This window comes from Ambystoma mexicanum, chromosome 8 (genome assembly GCF_040938575.1).
Source record: "Ambystoma mexicanum isolate Mex_15411 chromosome 8, UKY_AmexF1_1, whole genome shotgun sequence".
In the NCBI taxonomy this organism is placed as follows: domain Eukaryota; kingdom Metazoa; phylum Chordata; class Amphibia; order Caudata; family Ambystomatidae; genus Ambystoma; species Ambystoma mexicanum.
In genome coordinates, this window is record NC_090929.1 from 1,723,453,710 (window position 1) to 1,723,470,677 (window position 16,968).

At 50.6% G+C, this 16,968-nt stretch overlaps 1 protein-coding gene across 1 annotated transcript in view; it reads left to right on the forward strand.

Moving 5' to 3' along the window:
* ZRANB1 (zinc finger RANBP2-type containing 1) overlaps window positions 1–16,968 on the forward strand; it is a 421,332-nt gene that overhangs the window by 283,666 nt on the left and 120,698 nt on the right. The window contains exon 7 of the mRNA XM_069612045.1: window positions 4,215–4,335. Within this exon, the coding sequence (XP_069468146.1) occupies window positions 4,215–4,335 (121 nt within the window). The remainder of the gene's footprint in view (window positions 1–4,214; window positions 4,336–16,968) is intronic.

The following is a 16,968-nucleotide window of genomic DNA, read 5'->3' on the forward strand; positions in this document are numbered from 1 at the left end:
AAAAAACAATAGCTCCTTATACAGTCACTCGGATGCGTGGTCCTATTAAGCGTGCAACCAAAAAAGCATCTCATGTGACCTTCACTCAGATGGAAAATACATTCTTTCTTTGCAACAACATATTGAAATACAATTATGAGAACCGCTACTCCCATACACTTCCAGAATCGCTGTTTCCAGCAAGCAGTGCAGATGGCGGGCGTAGTTTTCAAAACTTGGGACGCCAGTCTGACGGCAATATTATTCCAAAAACATTGTAACCCAGACACACTAATTGGTAGTGCTACAGTGAGCATCAACTTCCATTTAACCATAGGACTTTGATGACAAGAGAAGTCCACTTTTTGAGTTTGTGCTGGCACATCCCATCCCAGCCTCCTTAAAGGTCACCTTCTGAAATAGTATTTCAGAAGTGTGACAAGATCAATGGTGTCTTGATTTGTATGTGTAACTGGTGATGTCCGCGTACACCAAAACATGAATAAAAGATGGCAGGGGCACCAAAGAAAGCTGACGTATTTCACGCTGTTCAACAACCAATCGGGGAAAGTGCCACATGTCCGCGGACACAAACTTTCCCCCCATTCACTCTAAGGGGAAAAAAGACGTTTTGGGACCCCCCCCCCCCCAGAACCCCCACCCCTTTCCAAAGAAATTCAGAGTGCCCCATATATTTTTTTTGCAAAGTTTGGTAAGGATTCGTCCGGGGGGAGCAGAGTTATGAGGCACCCAAAAAAGTACTCTTCCTATGGAAACAGCAACTTCACCATAAGTACTAGCCACTACACTTTGGCCATGCATACCAGACTTTAGGCCCTCCCCACAAACACCTGAGCGATATGCGAGACTACGTGTGTAGGTATGGCTGTGATATGCTGCGGTGGGTGTGGCCAGGACCTAGCATCTTGGGAGTATGGCCTACGGCCATGCACCCAAGACTAGGCCCTGGCCACAACTACCGCAGCATATCACACCCATGGCGGCGTGTAAATTGGTAGCACACCCATACAAACCATACAAACAAAAATGGTAACTACAGCATGTACTCAATTGTAATGTTCGCTAACACCACGCTGGTCCTTAAAACAGTTTGAGGTTGCCTGCCCACAACACGGACTGAAGTACTATCCTTATGAGACCCCCTCATTTTCAGCACTTACAAACATCCTGGACAAGGCGGGCATGGTGAATACATCCATTAACACCTGCCGCCTAAACAAGTACAATATTTCACCCATCTCTTACTCTCTGAACCTCCCCAAGCACTGTAGCAGACCAAAACAGTTTCCGAAACCGCATTTTGCCTCTGGTCGCGACCGCGCAGTCGTTGGATCCAAGATGTCGGGCGCATCCACACATTTTGACGCCCATCCAGGCTCGCAGCAACCAATCGGCGAAGATGTCGCGTGTCCGCGGTCATGACACCACCCCCTAGCCAATCAGTATCTTGTCTGCGGAGCGAACAGGGAAGTGTGACCGCAGAGCGGACATAGATATCGCAAAATTATTGTAACATATTTTTTGGTCGTTTCAAAGGTAACTACTGGACGGATTTTTACCAAATTTACAAAAACACGCTTTCGGGACCAAGCCCTTGACCCTGCCGAAAATTATATATATTCGTTTGAGTAAGTGCTTACTTGGATAGCTGTGTGAACTGGTTTCATTGTACTGCTGTACAGCTCACATAACTCTCTCCTAAAATGAGCCTGGCTGCTCAGCTACTCAATTGTGTAATACAGGCCTATATTAAGAGATCGGTCCCTAATACCAAGAGATGTCTTATGACGTCCCACACCAGTTGGACTTTAGAAAAACTTAGCAAACAGTAAAAGCAGTAACACCTAGATTTGGGACACCTGGATAGAGGGAGACTGGCCTAAAATTGGGGACACAACAGTAAATGCAGTAGCATTTAAAACGTATGGTTTATCAAAGCAATCCGGCTACATGCAAGATATATGTTTTGAGCATTTCTTAGGCACCAATACAATTGAATAGTGTTTCGAGGTGCTGCAAGACTAAATGGGGCAGCAACAGGAGAGAGAATAACGGTAGTAAAAACAGTAGATATAAAATGGTGGTCCTACTAGACCTTGACATTTCGGACGTGCAAGTGCAGTGAAGAGAAGTGTCTGAGAGGGGTGGAGGGAGTAAGGTAAGGGCAAGTGCTGGTGGGAGTCTGGGAGGGAAGTGCCACGGGGAGCCAGTGAGTAGGCCACTGGCCAAGTGCTTGGGTGGAGGAATCCCATGGGTGCACAACAGCCGCCAGGCTGATGGGAGGGGGGGGGTGGGGCTTGTGTTGCCTGGGTAGTTGGCCTTGTATCCTGTGAGATTCATGAATGACCAGGCCGCTGGACCCGGCAGCAGTGGGGTGATTAGAAGGGAAGGGGAAGATGTAGCGAAAAAGCAGAGTTTTGAGAAGATTCCGGAATTTTGAGGTCTGTTAAAAGTCTGAGAGGGAAAGGGAAGCTGTTCCAAAGAGAGGCACCAACCGAGGAGAGGGGTCTGCTCCCTGCTCAGAGAAGCATTTGACAAGCAAAGAGTTGGAGTTAGAGAAGCGGATGGCTCAAGCTATTTAGGGAGGGACAGTTGGAGATAGCGTTAGATATGGCTAACATAATCCGGCTACATGCGAGATCTGGCTAGCTGCCATAATCCGGCTAATTCCCACAATCCGGCTACATGCGAGAGAGATTGGGCTGCTATATAAACTGTGGGCTGTGCTCATCAGACTATATGCTAATTGAGAGCAAGATGAGATGATGTTGGTCAGTTTAGTGGGGAGCGGCTGCACACCCCTACCCAAAACTTCATTTACCTTGTCAGTCGCTACTGGTTTACGGCTGCAGGTTCCACAGGCTAACGCATGCCATCACGGTCTGGAGCTGTTTCTTTAGGAGCTGCCCTTTGCCTTGGGATGGGGCATTGGGGGGGTGCAATGGCGGGGGCTGGTGGGATGTCTTAGAAGGGCAGGAGAGCTAATCAGGGGTGGAGGGAGGGTTAGGTTCATGAAATGGATGGAGGCTTAGACTGAGAAGGTGCTGAGCGAACCAGTTTATATACTTTACAAAAGGCCCAAATATGTCACTAAATGCAGTGCTCAACGCTGCTTTGCTGTTTAATCTTACCTACGAACAGATGCCTGGAAAAAGTGCTTGACGAACCTGCTGCGAGGGCTAGGCTCTTGGCGTGTTGTATGCAGAAATACAGGGCCAATTGGGGGTCCAGGGTAGGCTGGGAGGCTCAGGAAATGGATGGATGGAGTCTAGGGATGGAAAAGTGCCGAGCTTGCCTGTTCAAATACTTTACCAAATGCCCACATATATCACTAAATGCTAGAAGTTCATTGTACTTTCCTACAGTCCTCTTTCCCTCTTAAGAGGAGCCTGGCTGCTCTGTGTACGCTACCAAGGCCCTGATTCATGGAATTATTTACATGTAAAACTGGTAATTCGCACGCTGTTCTGGCCGCTGATCCATATTCGTCAAACAGGCTTTTGGGAGCAGAATGGCACGCAAATCCCTGTTTTACACTCAAATAATTCCATGAATCAGGGCCCACATGTTCTCTGGTGGTACAGCCTCATATTAAGAGTCGAGTTTGGTACAACCTCTGGGGTTTTATAGAGCCCCAGTAAGACTTTAGAAAACTGTCCCGAACAATGATCACCAGCTTGTTTCATTTTACTTTAGTGTGTTTTTAAGGCCTTGAATAAATGGTGTTTTTATATGTGCCTGTCTAAATTGAATTGTGTACTTCACTATCTACTCATTGTGGACCCCTCTCGCCACTCACTCTACTAAGAATTTCCCTGACTGCTCTCCGTTGCTGCATTGGTTGGGTTTTGGCGAACCTCTTATAACCAGGGTGGCCTCCTAAAATCTGTCCACCCGGCCAGATACTAGAAATGCATCCGCATGTGCTCGCGGCATCAGAAATTGGCCTTGATTTGACAGCCATACTTAATACATTGAGGCTGATTGGGAAAATGCTGATATGCTAGGCCTGTTTCACTGCATCACTAGAACCTTGATGGTCTCCAGTATTTCCTTTGTCTCAAGTGTGATTTAAGATGCTAGATTTCCCAGCAGGGGGTTGTATGCTAGCCCACAAACCCGTGGGGTGCAAGATGCTAGTCCACACCCCCCCCCCCCTCCCAAGGTAGTGTGTAAGATGGCAGTTTAGAAAGTTCACTCTGTTTGTCCTACAGGTTCTACACGCGCTGGAAGGAGTGGGAGTCCTGGTACTCGCAGAGCTTTGGTTTACACTTCTCTTTGCGAGAAGAGCAATGGCAGGAGGACTGGGCTTTCATACTCTCCCTGGCGAGTCAGGTAAGAGGAAATACTCTAGTAACACAGAGTGTGCGCATGTATGACTTGCAGCTGTGATTTTCTTTCAACCTCAACTTGTCTTGGGACCCTTCCTTGAAGTAAGTGGTAATACATGCTAAACCACAATGTATACCTCTGAATGAAATGCAACATGTGCTGGGGAGAGGCCCTAGGCTGCGCCTCGGGGGGGGGGGGGGGGAGTGGGAGGCCCTAGGCTGCGCCTCTGGTGGGTCGGGGGGGGGAGAGAGGCCCTAGGCTGCACCTCGGGGGGAGGAGAGAGGGGGGGGGGAGAGGCCCTAGGCTGCACCTCTGGGGGGTGGGGTGGAGGCCTGTGAGTTCGCAACTCTTCCCTGGCAAACCTAATGTGGGAAAGCCACTTGACAATAATGAGATGAATGTAAATGACTTTTGTCAATGTAGTAGAGACAGGAGAGAGACTCTAAGAAAAAAGGGTAAACCTACTTGTGTCTGCAATTAAAGAATATTCGCGTATATAAATGGAGCACTACATTCTTTCATATCTCAACTTTAAGTGGATTTCCCAACTGTTTCTGAGCTTGCCAGCAAAGAGTTTGCTATCCTCTCAAGTGAAGTAGGGTTCTGGTGGGAATATACTATTCTAAATCCATTTTGTTTGTAAAACCTTTATTCAAAGTCATCTGGTTCAAATACATCACAAAATACATGGTATTAATATAATGACCTACACAAGTAAGCTTTATAAAAATAATTCAGCCATATCTCCGGTTATTACATCAAGTTATATATTCTAAAAAAATTGTAAGACGCGAATGCAAATATTGCATATACCATCAGAAAAGAAAAAAACACAATAAAATAAAAATTGTAATTCTAAGAGAGCTATGCTTGCAGCCTTAAACAATAATACAAAGGGAACTTTGAGTTAGAAATAGCAATGCTGGTCTAAATGAATAAATACCAGGCTCCAGCAAGATAGGTCTCCAATACAAACTTCTCCAGCATGGATTCACATGCTCATGAATATTCCCTGTCACGCCGGGAACCCTTGGTAAAAGAAAAACAGTTTTACTTTCACTTAGAAACTGTATTTCTCCTCTAAACCAATCACTGTCCTCTGGGTTATACTGCCCTCCATCCAATGACAGTCTTCTCCTTAACCCCTTCCTCTGGCAGCCATCTTCAGATTTTTACCACACGTTTTCAGTATTGGGAGTCCTCGGGTTTTGCTCTGTGAGCTACTTCTAAATTCTTTCATTTTTCGGCGGAAAGTTTCTATTTTTGTTACGAAAGGGCCCGTGTGCTCTACTCTCCATCTGCCAACAGCTGGGATCCGTATTGTCCATCAATGTCAGTGCCCCTCATAGATGAAGATCGTTTAAGTTCTTTGAAGTTTCCAGAAGGCCATTGGGCCTACTCCGTACTTCCGTCCATGACGGAGAAGGAAGGAAGATCCCTCTTCAGGCCATGCACCAAATGCGGTTACGGAACGTATTTGTGGAGGACAAGCACCTCCAATGCCTCTGTCTTCATCACGAGGAACGAGAATGCAAGATCTGCCTCAGCTTCTCCAAGACGACTATCGAGGATCGGCACAGTAGATTGTTGGCGTGGCTGAACGCCAAGGCCTCTGCCCCCGTGCTCCGAGCAGGGTCCTGACTCACCCAGGACCGGCTGGTCCGAGGAGCAGCTTCTAAGTCCTTTGAGGGTGCTCCCCCATGGTGGCCCGAGACAAGGCCAAGCACCGCAAGTCCAGGTCCACCGGGGTCGCTGCGCAAGCGGGTCCCGCTGATGGCAGGGCACGTTCAACATCACCATCCGCCTTGGTTGCCAGCCAATGCTGGAGCTCCTCCTCCAAGAGGAAGTAGCCCAACCTGACAAAACTGCAGGAGAGGCCGAGAAGCCAGGGATGGAGAAGACGGCTGAACTGCCCAGGAAGGCCCCGTTGGCTGCTCTCACAAAGGCGCACAAGGGGCTTACTCCCTAAAGATAGCCCCCACGACGCAGGTGTCGCTGCTTACGAGGTGAGAAACCACTGCAATGACTTTGACAATGCCATCTTTGAGCCCGGCTCCGAGGGGAAAAGGGGGCAGGGGGCAAGGAGGCCCCGGTCCAACCCCAGGCCATGTCTCAGGCCATGGAAGTTTGCGTCCACGGACTAGGACCTGGAGTCCTTCCACGCGGTCCACAAAGACATGGGGAGGACGGCGACGACTGCGCAGGGCTTAGTGCTCCGGTCATGCCAGCTCAGCTGAGCGATGTATCTCTGGACATCCTCTCGACCCTACACACTTTGGTGTCAGAGATCCAGATGGCCCTGATTCCTACGGCTCCCCAGGTCCCCGATCAGCCTCCGGCAAAGAAGAGGAAGCGTACTCAGACGCCCCTGTTTCAGCCTCCACATCTTTGACGGGCGCACTCTTCCCACGGGGACGGATACAGCGATTACTGACAATATCATCACAGCAGGTGGGTCTCCACAGCCGAGTGTGTCCCCAGCGATCCTGGCCAGGTACAACACAGAGCTGTGCCCGATTCTGGAGTTCCTCCCCGACAGGAGGATGGAGACGATCACCCTCTTCCAGGAGGGAGAGGTGGATTCGGACCATGCCATCGCGGTAGCGCTAGACATCGCTGACACAGGGTTCCGGCAGATGGTGGGGGGGGGGGGCGTGCCTGCCATGGTCGTCAAGGCTGACTGAAGGCCATGAATTTCCGCCAAGAGGTCCAGGCGAGGGTACTGGAAATGCTGTTAGACTGATGACTTTTGGGAAGGTAGTTGACGAGTCCCTACAGGCCATCAAGGCAAATACAGAGACGGCCCGTTCCCTGGGCACGGTCCAGCAACACCGATCTTCCTGTCATTCCTCCAGAGAGAAGTCTAGCAGATCGATGAAAGGTTTCTCCTCGTACCTCCAGCCTTCCAAGTCCACGACCCAGGAAGCCTACAGAGGCTGTTCCCAGGCCTACGGTAGAGGTGGTCAGCACTGCCAACGACCGCAAGGCAGGACGCCGACACTGAAGCAGGTCTGAACTGACCAGGATGTCGGACCCCCACCTGTGCACCCCAGTGGGAGGCTGGCTGACTGGATTCGTCCGCGAGTGGGAGATCACCACCGACAGATGGGTGCTAAACGCTCTCGCCCACGAACACAGATGGGTGCTAGACGCTCTCGCCCACAAACATAGCCTGGAGTTTCAGCACAGGTGTCTGCGGATCCCTCAGGTGGCCAGGCAGGAGCAGCACATCCCTCAACTCTTGGAGGTATTGGCCATGCTACGAAAAGGGGCGCAAGAACTGGTTCTGATGCTTGTGAATCTGCTTAGAATCACATGCTGTGGATATAGTCCGACATCTAGTGGTAATCGCAGAGTATTGCATCTTGCCTTTCGAGGATTGAAAGGGGACATCGACATGGGCGTGCCTGTAGCACGATTCTCTAATGTGACCTGTAGTGTACCTTTTAGGTAAGATTGTACGCAGTACCCTTTGGGTTCACTACAACAACCCTGGCAATAGAAACCCAACCTCTGGTATAAGGCTGTACTATACAGGTTGGTAGTGTGTGGAGCAGCCAGGCTTATCTCAAGAGGGATTGATGTGAGTTTTAGGGGAGTTAGAGATTCACAGTGACAAGTATTCAAATAAACTCGTAAACACAGGGTTTCTTGAGTAAATTATTAATTTATTTACCAGTCAATTATAATAAGCCTTCAGAAGGGAGCAATATAAAGCAACACACTCTTTGTTATCTAAACCAGCAAATACCCATTTGGGATGTGACACAGGCACTATCTACACCCTCAGGTGACTTCAATAGCTAGGGTGCTGTTGACATTAATATATCACTGTTGCATTTAGAATATTCTTGGGAGTAGTTTTAAAGAGAAGAGAGTTCAGAATAAAGTATTCACCGGTGTATTCTTAAGTAGGTAAGTACTTTCAAAACAACATCCAATGCAAAGTTAGTTAACGCTTTCCTGGAAGGAAGGCAAAACACACAGCAGGAGAGAGAAGTCATTCAGGGAGCCTAGGCCAGCCAATGTTAAGTTAGCAAAAGTCAAGGTGAACTGAAGCACTTCTTGCAGGTAAGTAGAAAGTATTTTCCAATGTCTAAAGTCTTGGGAGAATGGAAGGAAATCAAAGTAGGGCTACAAGCTGATTAGGCTTGTGAAGTAAAGAAGCTGCAAGCAACTCTACACATGCAACCAAGCAAGTCTCCAAGTAGGACAAGTGGCTACACAACAAGAGGTAAGTTCTCTCAGACTTTACAGTACCTTTTAGGTTGAAGAAAAAGTGCAGCAGATGACTCCTGTTCCTTTGCAGCTCTGCAGATCTCACTGTTCCTGCCCTGGGCCTAAGTCGTGGGGACAAGAGGGAGGGCTTCTGGGGACTCATGCACTGCAATGGGACGGTCACCGCTTGGAACCGGCAAACTTCAAAGAAGTGGCTGTTCGGTGTATCAGCTCCTTGCGTCTACCGCAAATAGTAACACCACGGTTCCTGGCTGTTGAGATGGGCTTTCCTTGCTTCTGGGGTCCCGCACTCTGTTGAAGGAGCTCATGCTTGGTCAGTCCTGCTTCCTGGAAGTCCGCAGGATCTTCCTAGAGCTCTTGGCCAGCTTAAAAGGAATGCATACAAACTGGTATTCCTTTCCCTGGCTATCCAGTTCCAGCAGCGACTGCAGTGGATACTCGACCAGCTTTGAGAGGATGTCCAGGTGGCTTACTTTGGAGTTGGTTGGTCCCACTAACTCAAAGGGAGACGTCATCCTTGCAGGGGCTTCTCTGTCGATACGAACTTGGCCTTTTGCCACTGCTGCAGAGCATCACTGGGCAAACCAACGGTCCAGGAGTTGCAGCAGGCGTCCTCTTAAAGTTCTTCTTCGGTTCCTTCGTCCAGTGGTCTACTCTGCCTTCCAAGCCAAAAGACTCGCCTTTTATACAGTTCTCTCCCTTTCATTTCAGCTTAGCTGTCAGTCACCCAGAAGGGGGGCTGTCCTTGCCAGTCAGCCAGTCAATCATCAGAGTGCATTTGGGTCTCCTAGGAGCCTAAGCATAGGGTATTCCGGGCACCTCCCTCACTGCCTTCCCCAGATAACCTGGAGCCAGAGGCGGGCTTCACTCGTGAATCCCGCCAAAGACAATCTGAACAAAGGGACCAAACCTGGTTTGGTGCGCAGAGTAAATCTCAAGAAGGACCTTTCCACAAAGAAATTGCGAAAAAAGACAACCAGGGCCATTTTGACAAAAATGGCACCCTTGGGTGCTTTACTGCAGCTGCGAATGCAGCCTGAGGTAAAGGCACGCCATGGTAGTAAAAACAAAATCACTGCCACCAGCCCTTCAGTGAGGAAAGGGTGACATCAAAAATGTTACATGAGAAGCTAGACAAAGGGGATACTAAGTAACCCCTCCAGCACGCTATGGCAAGATAGTGTGTGCTGGGTCTAGAAAGTTACAAATGTAAGTAAAGTCAATTTCACTTTACTGCTCTGGGAAGCAGAAGTTTGACCAAGAGAAGGTATTTAAAACTTGGGAAAATCTAAGACTTCCCTCTATCACTGCACTAAAGGTGCTTTGTGACACAATGTAAAAGATGATGCCTATGGAGTTTGTCAGACTCGCAACCAAAAGAAACAGAATTCAGAAATCATATTCAAATACATGAGAGAGTGGGGAAAAAGGGTCTCGCTTTCTCCAGGTTTAAAACAAATCAAGTCTTCAAAATCCAGCAAAGTTGCCGGGGGTCTCTAAGGTGGAGGGAATTGGCACATTTGTGAGAATTCTCCCTAACAAGCTCAAAGGGGCTGAAACCAAACCCTTCCTGATGGATGTCTATATTGGCAAAGAGAAGGCATGGCAGTAGAAGGTCCGACTTTCTTCTAAGGGGTTCCTCTAAAGCACAAATCGTGCTCTTCATGGTTCTATTTAACCTCTCAACCAATCCATTGGTTTGGGGTTGGTAGGCTATTCAGAACTTGTAGGTCACTACTGTTTTTCCACATGGCTTGCATGTAGTGAGACATAAAATTGGTCCCCCTGTCTGGGATAACCTCCTTGGGGAAAACCATCCCTGGTAAAAATACCAAGGAGGGCCTTAGCCACTTCCTGAGCAGTAACAGTCCTCATAGGTATGGCTTCAGGATACCTGGTAGCATGGTCTACCACAACCAATATAACTTGGTTTCCTGAAGATGTGGGAGGGTCTAGGGGACCAACAATGTTAATCCCTACCCTCTCAAAAGTAACCCCCACCACTGGGTGCCACGTTCTTGGCTGCACTCTTGTCAGAAGTCTTACAAGTCAGGCAGCTTCTACAGAATTTATCTACATCCATCCCCATCTTGGGCCAGTAGAAATACAGGGAAATCCTTTCCTTGGTCTTCTTAAAGCTCAAGTAACCAGCTAAAGGAATCTCGTGGGCTAACTGTAGAAACTGGGTTCTCGCCTCCTGAGGCACTACAAGTCTTCTGTAGTCCCCTGGGATAGACTCAATAGGCTCAATGTAAAGGAGGCCATCCTCCCAGTACAGCCTATGCTTCCCAGGCTCTTGCCCTTCCAGCTGGGATGCTGCCTGTTGGCGAAGTCCTTCAAGAGTAGGATTATCTTTGACCTCTGCTGAAGTTTGCCCTAGATGGTCCACCTTCTGCAAGCAAAGTCTGCAGCTCAGAATGGTCTGTAGGATCCAGGTCTCCAACATAGGGAAGGGCTTCTTTCAGCTCTTACACCAGTAGCTGTTTCACCATTCTCTGGTTGTTCCTCAAACTACACCTCAGCTGGTGGAAGTGTCACAGGTGTGACCTTGGGCTGTCCTCTCAGGGATGTACTTGTCCTTTGAACAAGTGTGACACCGTTCTTCTTTCCTGAGACCTTGGGTTTCCCCTTGTCTCCTTCTTTGTCCTAGAAGTTGAAGGGTGTCCTCCCTGTAGGCTGATCGTTATAGGTTCATCTAACTTCCCACTGAGAGTCATCTAACGTTGCCTCTCTGGCCAATCTAGTCTGCTCCGGTTTCCGTTTACTGGGAGGCCTGGGGGTGCTTGATACAACTCCAAGAGTCTGTCATTCCCCAACAGGACTCTCCCAGACACCTCTCTGTACGCTTACAGGAATCCTCAGTCCTATTGTTGCACTGGATGAGAGCTGGCAGTCCAGTAATCTGGAGTGGACCTCCAGCAAGCTTACTGGAGGCGTTTGGTACCTTAACATCCTCTGGCCTGAAGAAAGTTTCATCCACTACAATAATGCTGGCCCCAGTGTCTCTAATGGCAGGGGTCTCCTGTCCATTCACAAGTGCACTGTCCTTGTAATATTCTTTGGTATTATCTGGAATGGCTATAGACATCTAAATTCTGCTGTTCCCACAGACCCAGGGATACTAAAGAAACAGCCAATACTTGAAAGTTACCACTAGCCATATGAACTTCATCCTTAGGGATGAAGGATAAGGAGGCAGGGTAGAACCCTGAAGGTTTACCCTTAATTGCATCTGGGATCCCCTTTCACATGGTCAGTTGACACACAAGCATAACACTTACCAAATGTTTTGTGGAATGGGGGCTTCTGCTGACCTCCTTCTGGTTTAGCACCAGAGGTTTCACCAGACTGACCTGGTTTCCCATGTGGCTTACCCTTTTTCCACTTGTGGCCCTCTTTTGGGTGGTTGGAATTTGAATTCTATTATCCATCTTTCTTGTGCTGCTTTCCCTCATCCTTTTTGTGAGTGGCCCCAAAATCCTTGACTGGCCTGGTTGGCAACCCACAAGTCAGAAGCTTTTGCTAACTTCTTGGCAATCAATCTCTTTTGAGTAAGCCAAGTGCTGTCTCCGCTCAGGAGTACAGGCATCAAAAAGAGACTCCAACAAAAACACATTTCTCATTCCTTCAAAGGAGTTTACCCTTAACCCAACCATCTAAGTTCTTCAACATTCTCACACCCAGGTAGCTCAAGGGGTACCATCAGTCTTTTTGAGGATCTAGGTTTACCAAATCTGGCTATCCAAGCCAGCTTCACCTTCTCATACTCTTGTTTTTCAAGTTCCCCCACCTCCATTACAGCATCAGTTGCTACCGGGGGGGAGCCCATTCAAAAGCCAAGGAATCAGCTGATTCGCTGTGAGACTCTGAATCCCATGATTGTATTCAAAAGCACCCAAACAATCCAACAGAACAGGTTTCACATCCTACATACTCACTGCTTCTTATGCAGGCAAGGCCTCTTGGGACTTGAAGACCTAGAGGACTCTGGGAGGGAAACAGTTTCAAGAGACAAGTTCTTCATTTCAAGAGCATACTGCATTTCCAATTACCTTTGTTTGATGGCCTGATGTTTGGCTTCAGTTTGAGCGTGCAACCTTTTATATTCCAATTGGTCTCATTGTTTCAAGAGACGCATATTCTGAACTGTTGGACCTTGTTGGGTCCCAGTGGACATAGGTTGAGGCAAAAGGGCCTGCTGAGGCAAAGAGGGGTTCCCTTGCTGGGACTCCTCTCCCTCCTCTGACTCTTCTAAGACATTAGAGTTAGACTCTGAATCATCCTCATTATCAATCTCCACATTTCCTTGGTTCGTAGGTGTGACAGGCCTACTACCCAAACTTTGGTGATTCAACAACCTTGTAATCGACTCATGTTTCTTTCCTTTAACAGGGAGATTCATGACCTTACACATTTCTTTCAGTTGATGTACTTTTAAAAGATTTTCTCCTCCTTGCTCCGGAGTGCAAGGTCCTGCAGCCTCTCAACATCGAAATTGTCTTTTTCCTGGTCTCCTTGCCTGCACAGGGCTGTTGCAGCCACTTGGTAGAGGTAGGTGCAATTGTCCATTGCCCTCTGTACCTCGTGAGAATTGTGGGTGCATTTTTGGGAAAAAAGTGAACATTTTAAAAAATAAATGAAGAATATCGCTTTTAAATGGCAATTATTTGAAGTGCTTCCACATAGCGCCATTTGGCGGTGTTTATAACAGCCTGCTGCACCACAAATTTGGGATCTTTTGGGACTTTCTGCCTGCAAACTGTGTGCACCATGCAGTGCTTTCAACATGGCCGCCCTGGACTCATCTCATCTGAGGCTGTGTGTGCCTTCCTGGCTGCCTCTATGGTGCTCTGCCATTGGCTGGGGACTCTCTTCCTGACCAACGAGGGACCGACAGGCTTTAGCCGGCCCCTACCCAAGGCCCCCTTCTAAGGCTCCTGTCAGCTTCCCTGTCTGCTTTCCGGGATGCTAATACAACAGCCTGACCCTCCCTGGGGTTGCCATCTCTTTTCTACTATCAACCTGGACTTCCACGACTGTTGCGTTTCCCCATCTATTGGTTAGTTTCCCTCTTTCTGCCTACCCTTTCTAATTTCACTTCACTCTACCTTCTTCCTGTGTTTCTTAACTGGTCTTCCCTTCATGCTCTCATCTGAACACTCACCTATGATCCCATCTCATTTCTTTTACCAATTGGTGCCTTAGCTATTGCCTTTAATTTCAATATCTGGGTGCGTTTGGGAAAGTCGAAGTTGGGTGCGTTTGGGAAAGTCGAAGTTGGGTGTGTTTGGGTGTCCCCTACTCTCTTCTTCTGGCTACCTTGCCCTTCTCCGCCTCCTTTGCCCCATCTCAAACTCCTTCCACACCTCAGCAGGGCGTACCTACGATCTGTACCCCTCGCCGGAAGGTCTTTAAGTCTGGCAACCTTCTCCATCTCGCCACACTAAATTCTCGCTCGGCCGTTACACTCGTCTAACATCTGTCACCTCCTAGAAGAACTCGACCTTGATGTCCTCGGTCTCACTGAGACATGGTTCACAGCCAGCTCTATCACGAGTTTTGACACTCTCCTCCCCAACGGCTACAAGATCCTCTCAGCTCCCAGATCCAATCGGCCTGGAGGGGGTGTAGCCCTTATCTTCCCTGAGTGGATCCCTGCCTCTCCCATTCCCACTCAAGCTTACTCCTCGTTTGAATGCCTAGTCTGCAGTCTCTCTCTCTCTCTCTCTCTGCCACTCTCTCTCTCTCCGCCACTCTCTGCCACTCCCTCTCTCTCTGCCACTCCCTCTCTCTCTGCCACTCCCTCTCTCTCTGCCACTCCCTCTCTCTCTGCCACTCCCTCTCTCTCTGCCACTCCCTCTCTCTCTGCCACTCCCTCTCGCTCTGCCGCTCTGCCTCTCGCTCTGCCGCTCTGCCTCTCGCTCTGCCGCTCTGCCTCTCGCTCTGCCGCTCTGCCTCTCGCTCTGCCGCTCTGCCTCTCGCTCTGCCGCTCTGCCTCTCGCTCTGCCGCTCTGCCTCTCGCTCTGCCGCTCTGCCTCTCGCTCTGCCGCTCTGCCTCTCGCTCTGCCGCTCTGCCTCTCGCTCTGCCGCTCTGCCTCTCGCTCTGCCGCTCTGCCTCTCGCTCTGCCGCTCTGCCTCTCGCTCTGCCGCTCTGCCTCTCGCTCTGCCGCTCTGCCTCTCGCTCTGCCGCTCTGCCTCTCGCTCTGCCGCTCTGCCTCTCGCTCTGCCGCTCTGCCTCTCGCTCTGCCGCTCTGCCTCTCGCTCTGCCGCTCTGCCTCTCGCTCTGCCGCTCTGCCTCTCGCTCTGCCGCTCTGCCTCTCGCTCTGCCGCTCTGCCTCTCGCTCTGCCGCTCTGCCTCTCGCTCTGCCGCTCTGCCTCTCGCTCTGCCGCTCTGCCTCTCGCTCTGCCGCTCTGCCTCTCGCTCTGCCGCTCTGCCTCTCGCTCTGCCGCTCTGCCTCTCGCTCTGCCGCTCTGCCTCTCGCTCTGCCGCTCTGCCTCTCGGCCTCTCGCTCTGCCTCTCGGCCTCTCGCTCTGCCGCTCTGCCTCTCGCTCTGCCGCTCTGCCTCTCGCTCTGCCGCTCTGCCTCTCGCTCTGCCGCTCTGCCTCTCGCTCTGCCGCTCTGCCTCTCGCTCTGCCGCTCTGCCTCTCGCTCTGCCGCTCTGCCTCTCGCTCTGCCGCTCTGCCTCTCGCTCTGCCGCTCTGCCTCTCGCTCTGCCGCTCTGCCTCTCGCTCTGCCGCTCTGCCTCTCGCTCTGCCGCTCTGCCTCTCGCTCTGCCGCTCTGCCTCTCGCTCTGCCGCTCTGCCTCTCGCTCTGCCGCTCTGCCTCTCGCTCTGCCGCTCTGCCTCTCGCTCTGCCGCTCTGCCTCTCGCTCTGCCGCTCTGCCTCTCGCTCTGCCGCTCTGCCTCTCGCTCTGCCGCTCTGCCTCTCGCTCTGCCGCTCTGCCTCTCGCTCTGCCGCTCTGCCTCTCGCTCTGCCGCTCTGCCTCTCGCTCTGCCGCTCTGCCTCTCGCTCTGCCGCTCTGCCTCTCGCTCTGCCGCTCTGCCTCTCGCTCTGCCGCTCTGCCTCTCGCTCTGCCGCTCTGCCTCTCGCTCTGCCGCTCTGGCTCTCTCGCTCTGCCGCTCTGGCTCTCTCGCTCTGCCTCTCTGTCTGGCTCTCTCGCTCTGCCTCTCTCTCTCCTCTCTCTCTGCCTCTCTCTCTCTCTCTCTCTCTCTCTCTCTCTCTCTCTGCCTCTCTCTCTCTCTCTCTCTCTCTCTCTGCTCTCTCTCTCTCTCTCTCTCTCTCTCTCTGCCTCTCTCTCTCTCTCTCTCTGCCTCTCTCTCTCTCTCTGTCTCTCTCTCTCTCTCTCTGCCTCTCTCTCTCTCTCTCTCTGCCTCTCTCTCTCTCTCTCTCTGCCTCTCTCTCTCTCTCTCTCTGCCTCTCTCTCTCTCTCTCTCTGCCTCTCTCTCTCTCCTCTCTCTCTCTCTCTCTCTCTGCCTCTCTCTCTCTCTCTCTCTGCCTCTCTCTCTCTCTCTCTCTCTCTCTGCCTCTCTCTCTCTCTCTCTCTGCCTCTCTCTCTCTGCCTCTCTCTCTCTCTGCCTCTCTCTCTCTCTCACTGCCTCTCTCTCTCTCTCTGCCTCTCTCTCTCTCTCTCTCTCTCTTGCCTCTCTCTCTCTCTCTCTCTCTCTCTCTCTCTCTCTCTCTCTCTCTCTCTCTCTCTCTCTCTCTCTCTGCCTCTCTCTCTCTCTCTCTCTCTCTCTCTCTCTCTCTCTCTCTCTCTCTGTCTCTCTCTCTCTCTCTCTGCCTCTCTCTCTCTCTCTCTGCCTCTCTCTCTCTCTGCCTCTCTCTCTCTCTCTCTGCCTCTCTCTCTCTCTCTCTCTCTCTCTCTCTCTCTCTCTCTCTCTCTGCCTCTCTCTCTCTCTCTCTCTCTCTCTCTCTCTCTCTCTCTCTCTCTCTCTCTCTCTCTCTCTCTCTCTCTCTCTCTGCCTCTCTCTCTCTCTCTGCCTCTCTCTCTCTCTCTGCCTCTCTCTCTCTCTCTCTCTGCCTCTCTCTCTCTCTCTCTCTGCCTCTCTCTCTCTCTCTGCCTCTCTCTCTCTCTCTCTCTCTCTCTCTCTGCCTCTCTCTCTCTCTCTCTGCCTCTCTCTTCTCTCTCTCTCTCTCTCTCTCTCTCTCTCTCTCTCTCTCTCTGCCTCTCTCTCTCTCTCTCTCTCTCTCTCTGCCTGCCTCTCTCTCTCTCTCTCTCTCTCTCTGCCTCTCTCTCTCTCTCTGTCTCTCTCTCTCTCTCTCTCTGCCTCTCTCTCTCTCTCTCTCTGCCTCTCTCTCTCTCTCTGCCACTCTCTAACGGCCCCCTGGTCAAATCACCTCTTTTCTCTCTGAGTGGGCTGACCTCTCCTCTTCCCTCTTGGCCTCCACCACTCAAC